Source organism: Solanum stenotomum, unplaced genomic scaffold (assembly GCF_019186545.1).
Source record: "Solanum stenotomum isolate F172 unplaced genomic scaffold, ASM1918654v1 scaffold37403, whole genome shotgun sequence".
Taxonomy (NCBI): Eukaryota; Viridiplantae; Streptophyta; class Magnoliopsida; order Solanales; family Solanaceae; genus Solanum; species Solanum stenotomum.
In genome coordinates, this window is record NW_026034405.1 from 14,212 (window position 1) to 28,910 (window position 14,699).

General features: G+C 33.5%; 3 protein-coding genes across 5 annotated transcripts; all 3 read left to right on the top strand.

Moving 5' to 3' along the window:
- Positions 1-1,181: 1,181 nt before the first annotated feature.
- On the top strand, positions 1,182-3,101 carry LOC125852607 (uncharacterized). Its single transcript, XM_049532339.1, has 2 exons — positions 1,182-2,802; positions 2,884-3,101. Exons 1-2 carry the CDS (start codon positions 1,182-1,184, stop codon positions 3,099-3,101), a joined length of 1,839 nt encoding a protein of 612 aa, XP_049388296.1.
- Positions 3,102-3,135: 34 nt separating this feature from the next.
- On the top strand, positions 3,136-9,184 carry LOC125852609 (uncharacterized). 3 transcript variants are annotated; one of them, XR_007445031.1, is made up of 4 exons: positions 3,136-3,467; positions 4,512-4,699; positions 4,917-5,016; positions 5,092-5,232. XR_007445031.1 is itself a non-coding variant. In XM_049532341.1 (4 exons), the coding sequence occupies exons 2-4, from the start codon at positions 6,301-6,303 to the stop codon at positions 8,915-8,917; spliced, it is 417 nt and encodes a 138-aa protein (XP_049388298.1). In that variant the 5' UTR covers positions 3,136-3,467; positions 6,299-6,300; the 3' UTR covers positions 8,918-9,184. The 3 variants fall into 3 exon arrangements, 1 of the variants encoding a protein (XP_049388298.1); XM_049532341.1 differs by lacking the exons at positions 4,512-4,699; positions 4,917-5,016; positions 5,092-5,232 and adding exons at positions 6,299-6,569; positions 7,792-7,917; positions 8,896-9,184; XR_007445032.1 differs by lacking the exons at positions 4,512-4,699; positions 4,917-5,016; positions 5,092-5,232 and adding an exon at positions 4,727-4,808.
- LOC125852608 (uncharacterized) lies at positions 8,977-11,487 on the top strand. The gene is made up of 3 exons (XM_049532340.1): positions 8,977-9,189; positions 9,277-9,378; positions 10,849-11,487. The coding sequence occupies exons 1-3, from the start codon at positions 8,977-8,979 to the stop codon at positions 11,143-11,145; spliced, it is 612 nt and encodes a 203-aa protein (XP_049388297.1). The 3' UTR covers positions 11,146-11,487.
- Positions 11,488-14,699: the final 3,212 nt, after the last annotated feature.

Here is a 14,699-nt window from a genome sequence, read left to right on the forward strand (position 1 = left end):
AAAAAGCAAAAATTTTTCCTGCTAAACTCCCCACCTCCCTAAAATACGAAGACTTGCGCCACTATTCAGTTTTTTTCTCTAATTTCTGCCCACGTTCAACATTACTTTTTCTAAATCCTTTTCATTTTAATTCCATTTCACATATTGTCTTCGACTACACTCACCCACAATTCATCTGTCGCTCTTGGATTCTCAGTTTCACAATCCTTTCCGCTAAGTGGTAAGTATTCTTTATCAAGCTTAGTTTCTCCTTTTTGTTTGATTCAATCAGTCAATTATAGAACTTCTGATGTGCTCTATTTTCTCATTTAATATATAGCATTCATATAGTGAATATATAGACTTGTGAATCCCCTTGATATGGAAATTTCTCTAGCATGGTTGTGAATCGGGTTCACTATTCGGTACACTATTTTTGATCCCCCTACTAAAAGATAAGTTTATATTTTTTATAGATTCACATCATACAAAACTTAACAAAGTGATTATGGAATTTAATAAAAGTACTTACTGTTTGAAAGTGCAAACAGTAAGTACTAAAAGAGAGATATTACATTTTCTAGGAGGTCAATTTCCTTTCAACTATTTCAATCACAATATAATTATAATGTCATTTGTTACATGTTTAAAACTACATAAGATGTGGAAGAACATAATACTTTTCATTGCCTTCATATTTTGAGTTACATGTTTTATGAAGTTTTGATTATACGAAGGTACTAAAAAAATGAAGCTTAAGTGGAAACATTTGTCTTGCTGCCTTGATTATAAATTGCACCCTTTTTAACTATTCAAATATTTTATAATTATAATGCCATTTGTTAAAAAATAGTGCATCTTCTTATGTTCTCTTATATTGTTTTAACTTGTGATTGTTTTCAAGTTAATTGAGTCAAATATTTCCGTTCCCATTAATTAGGAATGATATCATATTACTATTTATTTGAATAGGACTTTGTTGGAGTTATTTTAGAAGAAAAGGTTGTTATTTAGTTTATATATATACAACTTGCATACCTGCTGTAAAAAATAGACATTTCCAGTTCAAAGTTAAAACAAATAACATTATTCTATATTTCATTTTCTGTTATACTGCAAATTTCTTCTTTTCAATTCTCTGTGTGCTTTTGTTTTACTATTTACCCTTCTCACATTATCAGAATAGAAGGTTTATAAGTAAAATGAGTTCAAATCGTCAATTGATGTACAAAAGATTAGCCAAAGGTCTATATGATCCTGAATTCATAAAGGGTGTACAACATTTTATTGAGTTTGCTATGAGTCATCCAGAAGGGAGGGACGGTGAGAGACTAAGGTGCCCATGTAACCGAAAGAAATGTCAAAATAGAAACTTTGAAAATGTTAATACTGTCCATGGGCATTTATTAAAAGAAGGTTTTGTACCGGGATATCATGTATGGTACTTGCATGGAGAAAATGAAGTTGCGAGAAGCATAGATCAAGATGAAAGGATACCGCAGGATCATACTATGAATAACCTACCCGTAAATGTTAGTGCATTTGATGATCCTACACCTACTACATCATATCATAGAGTGGTTCACGAGGCTGCTGGTCCCACATTTGTTCCAGATGATATGGAAGAATTACCTAATCCTGATGCACAAAGTTTTTATGATATGCTTTATTCTGCAAATCAAGAAGTGTGGCCTGGTTGTGAAACACACTCAAAATTATCAGCTGTTTCTCGTTTGTTGCACATCAAGACTGAACACCACCTCTCTGATAGATGTTTTGATGAAATTTGTCAGTATATGAGTGAGATGCTTCCGCCTGATAATGTGATGCCAAAAAATTTCTATGAAACTAAAAAGTTAATGAGGGGAATGAACATGCCAGTTGAAAAAATTCATACTTGTGTCAATGCCTGCATGATTTACTGGGGAGAGGATAGTGAGCTTGTAAATTGCAAGTTTTGTAGTCATCCCAAGTACAAGCTTACAAGTCAAAGATCTGTTTCAAAGAAAAATCTTGTACCATTTAAACAGATGTATTACTTTCCTCTTACTCCACGGCTGCAACGACTGTATGCTTCCAAAGCAACTGTTTTGCACATGCGATGGCATGCTGAACATGAAGTTGAGGAAGGTGTAATGCGTCACTGTTCAGATGCACCTGCCTGGAAGCACTTTGATAAGAAACATCCATCTTTTTCAGAGGAAAGTCGTAATGTTAGATTGGGGCTATCAACATATGGGTTTCAACCATTTGGACAAACGGGAAAACAATATTCATCTTGGCCAGTAATTGTGACACCATACAACTTGCCTCCTTGGATGTGTATGAAAGATCCTTATTTATTTTTGTCAGTTATAGTTCCTGGGCCAAAGAATTCTAAGCAGCAACTAGATGTCTTCTTGCAGCCTTTGATTGCTGAATTGAAGAATCTATGGAATATAGGTGTCAACACATACGATATCTCTAAGAAGCAAAATTTCAAAATGCGAGCTGTTTTGATGTGGACAATCAGTGACTTTCCTGCATATTCAATGTTGTCTGGGTGGAGTACTGCGGGCAGGCTAGCATGTCCATATTGTATGGAGAATTTTGATGCTTTTACTTTGACAAAAGGTGGTAAGCAGTCCTGGTTTGACAACCATCGTAAGTTTTTGCCACTGAATCATCCATATAGAAAGGATAAGAGCTCATTTAGAAAGAATAGAGTAGTAACCATGCAGCCTACCCAATTCTGGCCAGGTGAAGATGTCTTAAAAGAGATAGAAGAACTGGGACTTAAAAAGGTAACAGAACTTGGGGCTGATATTATTAATCGTCGGATTAGTAGGTTTTCTGGTTGGAAGAAGAGAAGCATATTCTAGGATTTGCCATATTGGAGTACCAATCTCATTCGGCATAATCTAGATGTGATGCACATTGAGAAGAACTTCTTTGAGAATGTGTTCAACACAGTGCTGGATGTAGATGGTAAAACAAAAGATAACCCAAAATCTAGAGAAGACTTGAAAGAGTTCTGTCGACGACCTGAATTACATGTTGTTGATGGAAAATACCCAAAAGCTATTTACACACTAAAAGAAGAGTCAACAAAATTGTTGTGTGAAAAACCTGAAGTTTCCTGATGGATATGTCTTAAATATGGGAAGGTGTGTGGACATGAAAAAACACAAGTTATTTGGTATGAAAAGTCACGATTGTCATGTATTCATGCAAAGATTGGTTCCTATTGCATTCTGTGAGCTATTACCAAAAAAGGTGTAGGAAGCACTTACTGAGATGAGTTTTTTCTTTAGGGATTTCACTGCTACAGTAATACGTGAAGAGGATATGGTAAGACTTCAACAAGAAATACCTGAAATACTTTGTAAATTAGAGCGTGTATTCCCTCCTAGCTTCTTTGATTCAATGGAGCATCTCCCTGTGCATCTCGCTTATGAAGCAATGCTAGCTGGTCCGGTACAATATCGATGGATGTATCCATTTGAGAGGTAAGATTTCATTTATATATTCAAGTACTTCATTTTTTTTGGGCAATTAAACTGATGTTGTTAATCACTAAGCGACAATACAAAGCTTAGAGAGGAGCCAACCAGTAACCTTCCCTTCTTAGACAACACTTAAATAACCTTACAGTCCTTGTGACAATCCCTAATCAGTATCTCGAATAGAAAGTCATAACTCAAATTAAATAGGACTTAAAAACTCAAATAAACTCATGTTACTTCTTAAATAGCTGCGTAGGCCAGTCTTCACAACATGTAGTATTATGAAATATGAGATTTTTCTAAGGAACATATGCTTCAACACCTCTTAAAGTTTTATAAGTGTATGATATTTTTTCTCCCCCTATGTTCTATTTGTGTATTTAAAATGATAATCAGCCAGAATTTCAACATATGACACATTTTTCTTATCATCCAAAAAGCATATTGGGCACCTCCATATGATCTGCTAATCTCCAATATCTTATATAGTATGTATGGACCAAATTGATTCATAGTCTTTCCTTGTTCTAACTCAATAACCACAACAGTTTGCAAATTGGAGCTTGATTCCAGACCTTCAAGTTAATGGTCAAGCCTCCTACACCTTTAGGAAGAGTCACTTTGTGTTATGCTACAAGTGTCCTTTTAGAAATATTGGTCAGACGTGTCCACAAATATTTTCTACAAGCAGCTTCGATGAGTTTAATAACCTTTTATGGTAGTAAAAATAGATGTCTGCTTGGATACCAAACATTATTGCTCTAATTAGTTGAAGCCTCTGACATATGATAATTTTCTAGCCATCCAATTAGTGATCTTTGGTGTAATTTTATCTACTTAAGGTTTCCAATGCAAAACTGTCATCCTTTCAATAGAGAAAGGAACTCCTGAGTATATAAATGGTAAAGCATCTATTTTATAGTACAATGGACTCGATATGCAATTCCTTTTATATGTCCCTAACCACTAAAATAGACTTGGTTATTTAAGTACTTCATTTTCATCATTATGAATGACTAACACCTTGAGCTTTTGTACTATTTTCAGAAACCTTCAAAAATATAAATATAATGTTCGAAATAAGGCACATGTTGAAGGATGCATATGCAATCCTTATATAGTTGATGAAGGTTCATCCTTCTGTTCACACTACTTCGAGCCTCATGTTTACACAAGGCATAGAAATGTACCATGAAATGACGATGGTGGTATAGGAGAACAAGATAGATACGATGGTAATCTTTCTATATTCACCTATCCAGGTCGAGGATTTGGGGAACTAAATAGGAGATATCTATCCGAAGAAGAACTTAAAGCAGCTCATATTTATATTTTACTAAATTGTAGAGAAGTGCAGCCATATGTGGAGTAGGTTTTCAACCTTTTGTTTACATTTATTCATTATTATTGTCAAAATACTTACATATTCTTTTTCTTATATGTGATCCAAAGGAAATTTATTGACTCCCTTCATCAAAATTTTCCACGAATTACGGAGCAGGAAGTGGACAAGAAACTTGATGAAGATTTTGCATCATGGTTCACAAGATATGTGAGCACTTGTACAATATATTTCCATCTATACTTATTTCACTTATAAGAAACTCTAATTGTTTTAATTTAATAGGCTCGAGTCCACATAGATAATCAGTTCATCAAGGCGCTTGCAGAAGGTCCATGTCGATCAGCGAAACAATACACTGGTTATAATGTCAACGACTTTAAATTTCACACTAAAGGTCACAATTTTTCTAGAGCATCTGATAACAGTGACGTTTGCATAAAAGGAACTAATTATAGTGCAGACGACAATGACTTCTATGGTGTGCTTACTGAAATTCTTGAATTGGAGTACAAGGGCAGTACACCAATCAAAAGAACAGTTTTATTTCGATGTGAATGGTTTGACCCCACACCAAATGTAGGAATGAAGATTCATCAGCAATATAAACTTGTGGATAGCAACCATAAAAGGAAATTGAAGAAGTATGAACCATTTGTCTTGGCAATGCAAGCAGCTCAAGTGTATTATGCTTCTTATCCTAGCTTACGACGTGATAGAATGATTGGTGGGATGTGTGCAAAACAAAAGCTCGGGGTATTGTGGTTATGCCTCCATCATATTTATCGTCTCCTCTAGTAGATGTTACAAAGCCATTCCAATGTGACGGAGATGGTTTAAGATTTGATGTGGTGTACGATAATGAAAATGTTGTCCGAAATGATCCAAATGGAGAATTCATAAATTTAAGAGATGAGAATGATGATTTAGATGATTTAGATTATGAGACAGAATTTCATGATGAACCAGAATCAGAATCAGATGATGAAAATGAGAATGAAGAGGCATACTGTGAAAGTGGCAGTGAATAGAGTCAAAGTGATTAGCTCTAATCTCTTCAAATATAAGAATTAGAGTGACTGAAACGTAGTATATAAGCTGATTTTATTTCAATTAGATTTTATATTTCTTGCTGACAAAGTTCTGAATTTTAAATGTCACCAATTTATATTTCTCTTTTACCAATATAATTATTTTGTTTTAATTGTTCTCCAGGTTGTTTTGTTTGAGCAACTATCCCTCACTCTCATTTCGCAATATGAAGTAGACCATTCTAGATCTATGTTTTGAATAGTGATGGAATAAATTTATTCCTTGAAGTGTTTATGTAAAACTATTGTCTAGGTTAACACATTTTTTTAACTTTTCAAAGGCATCTTGTTCTTGAAGTGATATATCTACTAATTACATGTTCTCGTTATAATTTTACCAAACTTGCCATGATTCAATTATTATGTTATTATTTCATCCACATGTAACTTTGAAATTGCAGATATGGCACCAAGGGGGGGTGGACGAAGCAGATATTCTGGAGAAAGAACATCAGATCCAATGACATCTCCTCTAATGTCTAGTTTCACACCTGATCAAGCACCATCATTGCCTGAAGTGCCGATAGCAGTTATGCCAGATTCAGTTGTTGTCAACATATCAATACCATCTTCATCTGTGGGGATAGAAACACCTAGAAATGACATTGTATCTACAACTTCATCAAATACAACTGATGATACCCGCACCCGAATTGAAATTGTCCTGGGATGGTAAGTGTACAACATCGTTTCATTTATATTGTTTTGCTTCAGGCAAGAAAATAAGCCATATTGATTTTCTTTCCATACTATTTTTCTATAAATCTTTCAAAGTTTTGTTGGTTTTCTTAAATTGCACTGATGGGAATGAATTACAGAATTGAGGTGTTTCTAAAAAATCATTCTTGAAGAAAGTAGCTTGTTAACTGATGTCTATATTTCTCTTATATAAGAAGCAATAGTTGAATGTTGCTACAGAACATGGTAAGGAATCAAATTTGTAGAATGAATTTCTAGAACTTTTGTTCTTGATCTACATGTTCGAATTACAAAGTTGAATGTGCAGTTCCTAGAACTTTTGCTCTTGATCTACATATTCAGATTATGTGGCAAAATTATTGTTTACTTTGCTTTCACAAGTATGTTTCTTCTTTTCCCACTGGATCATATCTTACTAAGGGACTAAGAATTGGTAGGAATATGTGAAATTCTCTATAATTTTCTAAAGCTCACTAAATTCTATGTCTGCATTTGGGGTACTCATCTGATGAATTCAAGAGGCTATTTTCTTGTTATTTGTAGAATATGTTTATTTGAAAACTGAGAACATGAACTGCAGAGTACATGTTAATTTTTTTGAGTAACATTTTAGTTTATGTTTTGCTTGTATTACTCGTTGGCACTTCTTTTATAAGGAAATAACACTTCTGAGTTTGAAAATGACATACTTGAGCCTATTTTTCTAATCGATAATTGTCTTCTATTTTACTCCCACCCTGTAGCTGATTTTCATGTAGACATCAACTACATGGTGCATTTTTTAGAATCTGATTTGATATTAGTGTCTATGGTGTGACATTTCTTTGATCTCAACAGTCCTTATTTCCTCAACTTTTTCTTATCTTTTGCAGTATATCATTAGAATTCATACTAGAATTTTTTTTACTTGTTCCAGATTAAGCTTAGATATGAATCTACGTACTGAACCCAAGCTTAGTATGGGATCCTCACAGCTAGCCATTTCAAGATACGATAATAGTAGGATTTTATAATTTATGTCTAATCATGGTCTCTTTGATAATACTTTCATAAATTTCATATTATTCTTCCTTACTTCATCTACCTCTTCAGCCCTTATATGTCGATAAAGTCACTGATAATACACTCTAGCAACTGCATGATGTACATAAATAAAATTGAGTATTGAAATAACTACATGTTATATTTATACAAGTTTGGAGCCAAGTAACGATGTATCTCGGGCGATCACAAAATCTTTAAGGAAAAATTGGATCCCGAAGGATATGATTGGAAGTCAGTTACACTACAGCTTAAGGACTTCTACTGGGAGGAGTTTAAGGTAAACTATACTATCTGTTTTTCTTAGTAACTATTGATTTATTACGAAAGTAGAACTGTACAGATCAAACAAGAACAAAAGAAAAACATAGTTGATGAAACTGAACCACTACAACTAGCTAAAAGATAAACTTAGGTTGTCTCATCTGCTACATCTAGAAAAAAAAGAACATTTAGGGATACAAGTTCATAGTTTCTAATAATGAAGCAAAATTTCCTATTGTTATTACTGTTATGAAACACCTCTTGGATTGCTTGTCTAACTATAACTTCAGGTTGTCTTGGTGGGCCTTTGAAAATATGTTGATTCCTTTCCATCCAAATATGGTATACACTACCAGCCAAGACAACTCTCTATATATCTGCTTTGTGACTCTTTCCTTTCATTAAATTACTTGCCCAGTCTACTTCATCCTTCCGTCCCATAGGAGCTCTTGTTATGCCCTGCCACTATAACAACTTAGTCCATACGTTCTGGGAGGAAGTACTTTGATAAAGCAAGTGCTCTATAGTATCGTTTGTATCTCCGCACATTGGACAACTCATATAATCAACAATGCCCTTTCCAAGAAACCTATCTCTGGTGTATAATCGTCCCAGTATATCCAAGTACATAATGAATGTCCATTTAGGTGGACCACTGTTACTGCAGTTAACCTCCTCCATGAGACTTTTTGATAATTTCCTCTAATCGTCATATATAATTTTCTAACAGAGCATTTGGCGTTACTTCCAAGTTTAGCCATGTTCATTCGAGCTTCTTCAATATACTTTATCTCTTACCAGACTTGTTTCAACACCCATTATACTTGTTTTGGTACATCTTTTGATACGTAATTGTATCTCCTTCTACTATAATATTTATGTACTAATTATACCCATAAATTCCATTTTACTATCATTTTATTTATGTATTTTATTCATTTAAAATTTCTATTATATCAATTCATGTGATATTTTTCTTTCCCTTTTTAAACAGAAGCGATTCCACTGGAATATGACAACTGAAGGTTCCATAAAGGATCATTTTATGAAAAAATGTTCAATACAATACAAGGGTATGCTATGTGAAGCAAGATCCTCTGAGGAGAAACGAAAAAATATCCCAAAATCTATTTGGGAGAGCTGGAAGCCTCACTATGATACTGACAATTTTAAGGATAAATCTGCACAATGTTCCAAAAATCGACTAAGTGAGAAATGTGGTGAAGGATCTGGTCCCTCGCGCCATACTGGAGGCTCCCGGACTCACCAAGAGCATGCAAGAAAACTGGTACAATTATTTTCATTTTGTCAAGTTACAGTTATTTCAACATTATTCCTGTAGCAATAACTTTGATGGATGTGATTTCAATTTTAGGCGACTATTCTAGGACGACCACCTCATCCACACGAACTTTTGAAGAAGACACATACCAAAAGAAAGGATGAGTTTGTGGATCTGAAGTCTAAGAGCACATATGTAAGTAACACCAAACATTGTTGATTATCTTTCTTAATTTTTGTTGAGAATTTACTTAGTCATCATTTATCATGTTTATCCCAAATATTAAACACATGGTTATAATATTTGAAGATTATAATGAGGGAGTTTAATGTCATATTACTGTAGTTGATGTCTCTATATAATTTTCCAGTGTGGAGGAAATCTTTAATAGCTAACAAAACATCATTGTGCATCACTGGCCCTGCTTTATCAGTGCAACCGAGACTATCTATAATCTCTTGGTTGGTGACTTCAGTACATAGAATAGTTTGTTATTCTAGAGTAACTGTAGGTCCCCTTCTCATAGTCGATATGTCTACTGCTGGTAGCGTAGGAGCTGCAGAACCCATAAGACTCTTCTAAAATGTAACATTTTCGGTTTGTATGACCTCAAGAGTTGTAAGCTTGGTTCTTGATAGAGTACTTTGTTGTTATAGAGTAAGTGTAGGTCCCCTTCTCATAATCGATGTCTACTGCTGGTAACGTAGGAGCTGCAGAACCCATAAGACTTCTAAAATGTAACATTTTCAGTTTGTATAACCTCAAGAGTTGTAAGCTTGCTTCTTGATAGAGTAGGTCCCCTTCTCATAATCGATATGTCTACTGCTGGTAGCATAGGAGCTGCAGAACCCATGAGACTCTTCTAAAATGTAACATTTTCAGTTTGTATTACTTCACGAGTTGGAAGCTTGGTTCTTGTTAGAGTAGTTTGCTCTTCTAGAGTAAGTGTAGGTCCCCTTCTTGACTGATGAATCTGGCAGTATTGTTGTAATTCCTGTCTCTGCTGAAAGTGCAGGATTGTTGCCAAAACGTATAGCTGGAGCAAAAGGTTCTGACATTGTCTTAGAAGCAATACTGGAGGCAGATGTGGCAAATAATGCCAAAGAATTTTTTTCACAACCACAAAACCAATTAAAAAGTGAATGATGAGGTTTGCTTTTCAACTTTAAGACCAATTTTGTAATCTTATTAAAAAACAACACATTAGAGGTTTACTAAGTTTATGGTTCTTTTGAAGTCTATATGTTAGGCTTCCTCGTGTTTAGGCAATGTGAATTACATTGCATCTAAAAGGCATAGATTTGCATAGAATAGCTTAGTTTTGGTAGGTTTGTACTTTTGTTTGGTGATCCTCTATATCCTTCCTTTCAAAAGTTCTTAGCATGTTTAGTTGTATGATTTTGAACTATCATAGCTTTACTAACTAATATGAAATCCTATCTTTTCAGTTCTGAAAAAGAAAACTTAGTCCCTAAAAGACTATTTTTGTACACTGAATATGAATTACAGGTGCATACGTCAAAATAAATATTAATTGCAGCTGTAGAAATGATAAGTGTGGTGGTATTGTCAATGACAAAAATGGTCGACTGATATCATTTGTCTTGTATATTTATAATCGCTAGACATTTTTTGTTAACATAATATCATTTATTTATTTTTCAGGATGCTGTAATGTCTAAGATAACATCTGCATCTCAGCTTGTAGATGAATCTGGCGAGTCTCCGACAATAGATTTCTCAAAGATTTACATGGATGAAGTGGGTGGGGTTAAGAAGGCATGTATATATGGTCTTGGTTCTCAAGCTGTTTTCTATGAGAACGTTGGTTCATCATCTGCTTCAACTTCTCAACCTCAAGATTGTAGTTTTGATGCTCGAGTGAAGGAATACGTTCAAGAAATGAAGGAGGATATGAAACATGAGATGAGAGAAGAGATGAGAGAAGAGTTGCGTGAATAAATGAAAAACGAAATGCAGCTAGAAATGCAAGACCAAGTTGATAAGATTCTCCAAGAACGTTTGCCCATCCTCATAGCCGGGCTGCCTAAACCACCCCCTGGTACACTGCCCGCTGGTACACCTCCAACTGGTACACCACATTAGCTTAGACATGACCCATCATCAAATGATGATATGAATCATTTAAAATTTCCAAACTATTGTAGGCATATCTTTCATTGTTTGTTTCTGTATTTGGATTTGTTTTGAACTCTTCATCTTAGCTTTTGCATTGTTTTAGTCAAGTTATAATTTATCAAAGGATCACTGGATTTTATTATGTTTTCAGACTTTTTAAGATTCATAAAATCTATTGATTAATATAAATATATAAACTGAAACTTTACTATCAAATTACCATTTTGTTAGTAATATGGCAATATACATTACCGATTCACTAACCGAATATTGACCATAAATAAATATTACCAACAAAATCACAATAAGTTAGTAAGCTTCCTAACGAATTACTAATGAGCTTTTTGTGTTTCTAAAATACTAACCAATTAGTAACGTAAGTTACATGAGTAGATAGTCATTCTTGGTTATAGATTTAAAATTCGTTGGTTATTTACCCACGAAATACCAACACTTTTTTCTTAACCAAAATTACAAACTGATTACCAATGTATTTTGGTGAATTTACTATTGAGTTTACCAACCAAGTTGTTACCTGTCATATAATTGCTAACCAAATACTAACAACATTTTATTTTATTTTAGTATATTTGCCAACATATCACTAACATAATTGAATAGTGAAGAACCAAATTTACTAACTCTTTTCTCTTCGTTAGAAAACTTCCCAACAATATGCCAACCGAAAATTGGTTGGTGAATTTACCAACGAAAATTTCAACGGCACATTTCAACAATTACCAAGAATTCTTTTATGTGTTTACCAACTGATCTTTAGTTGATAATTTTACCAACTAACTGAAATGGGTTGGTAAAATTTAGTGACAAGCTTTTTGGCAACAGATTAACATTAGTTGGCATTCGGTTGGAAAAATCATTTTCCAACCAATTTAATCAATTTAGCAATGGATAGTTTTGTTAGCAATTCAGGGGTTTTTTGTAGTGAAAAGACTTTATTTTAGATAAAATCGTCTTTTCATCGTTTCTCCTAAATTATTATACCTTATTTTAATATTATATATTACAAATTGATGTTAATAAACATAATATACTCATTGAATAGGTAGGAGCCTTAATGTGGATAAAAAGTACTCCCTCAGTTCATTTTTACTTTTTCACAATTTGATTTGACACACATATTAAGAAAATAATTAATAATATAGGTATTCTACCAAATTATTCCTTATTAAATGATGTCTTGAAAAATGATTTAGAAAATAAATATTTAATGCTAACGGTAAAACATGTAAAAAAATTTATTGTCTTTTCTTGATATATCAAAAGTGACAAGTAAAAATAAATAGTTATTTTAGGAATAATTGACAAGTAAAAGTGAACGGATGAAGTATGTGACGTCCAACATACCAATTAGTGACGCGTTTTAAAATCGTGTAGGCCTAGGCTGAAAACTGACAATATTACTAGTGGGTTGGACCGTTACAAAATAATTAAAAGATAATAATAAGGTAGGAGTTCTAATGTTATAAAGAGTAAATTTTAGGTTTACAAACATAAAAAAAATATTTGTATGTTATAGTTATAGTTTTCATAATTGGGCTCCATAGGCGAATGACAAGTGTTTGTTACATATTATAATTAAATTAAACTGTGGTTATAACCTTTAATTTGAATCAATAATTTGCAATTTTACACAATTTTCCTTTTTGTTTCACATTAAGAGTCATTCACCTTTTTAACTCTTAATATGGAAAGTTTTATTACTCCTAACTATGGTAGTTTATGGAATCTTAAAGTCACATCTTTGTAATTGACTTCAAAATACTAAAATTATTGAAAGCCAATAGCAATAAATATAACTCTTCTGATTTTACAGCCAAAATCATTCAGAAAGCCACAATTTTATTTGTATGATGAAGACATATCATATGTAATGTGACTTTCAATTGATAGTGTGATTTTTGTACCCTCTCTAAATAGCCCTAACTATCAATTTATTCATCTTCATGCTATCCATGACACTCATGCCAACGAGGAAACATTTAAAAAGAAGGATTGATCAATTTTTAGATTGACAAACTTTTAAAAGAAATATTCTATTTCATTTTTTAGTTTATAAACTCGACTAATGTAATATTTTTTAATTTCATTTCGCATGAGTTTTAATTTAATTCATTACAAATATTTGTGTTATATTATTGTACTCATATATAATGTAGTTTATATTTTGTTTACTTTTTCCTTTTTTAATCAATACATGTGAAGTAACTTTTTTTTTAATCAATGCATCTGAACTTCACTTTTCTTTTGTCAGCTGCAACTTCATGTGTCTCTGTAAGGTGGCAGACCCATAAGAAAAGTTGAGTGCAGGTAGAGTGGTGAATTGTAACGATCTGTTTTCGTCATTAGGGAACAATCAATGTGGAAAGAATTTGGGTCAGAAAACTTTTGAGCAGTGACTTGAAAATTTCTAGTCTAGTCCAGATTTGGACGAAATCTGAGTCATGTGAGGTCTAGGGAAATCTGGTAATGAATGAGAGGTTCAATAATGAATTTGATTATATGAGTGGATAACCAAGACATTAAGGAGCCCGTACGGCTTTACTGAATCGAATACAGGCGTGTAGAACTCCCGAAACTGATCTTAGCGTGAACGGGTAGTTTTTAAACGTCAATGGTTGAGGGTGTATTGTGAAATGGGGGTTTGAAACTAAAATTCTGAGGTTCTGTCTCCGTATAAGTTGTCGGGGCGGGATTTATCTTGCCATGGAGGGGTCGTTGTGGCGGGATGGAGTTCGCTATGGCGGCCCAATCACGACTTAAGTTCGGGAAAAACCCTAATTTCGTTATTTTTCTGCAAACTTCATTCTTAAGAGTTAGGATATATATATATAGAGAGAGAGAAAGAGATTGTTTGGCATCATGTAGTTTTGGCATTGGGTGAAAGTGCATGCAATGTTACAAGCATAATTTTGAGGAGCTGTTGTGGGATGATAATTATGTGGAAGATGGACGGCGCATTATACACACCTCAGGGTCGAAAATACAAGCCACAGTTCTTTCTTTCATGCACCCAAGGACACAAACACCATATTCCCTAACTTCATCATCTCCCATGCATCCTATTACTAAAATAATATTAACCATTAAAACCACTAAAGTAGTTTTCCCCTCCATTTTGTTCTTGATATAAAAGTAGCTACAACTTCTATCAAAGATAAACTAGACTATTGTATTTCTAACTAGTAAGTATATACTCTAGCTAGCAACCTCGTCCTCATTTAAATATAGGAAGGTTTGATTTAGGGTATGTTTGGTATGAAAGGGAAATGATTTTCTAGAAAAAATTTTTAAAAAACAAATAAGTTTTTTATTTTATTTTATGGTGTTTGGTAAGTAAGAAAAAAAATTGTTGGACA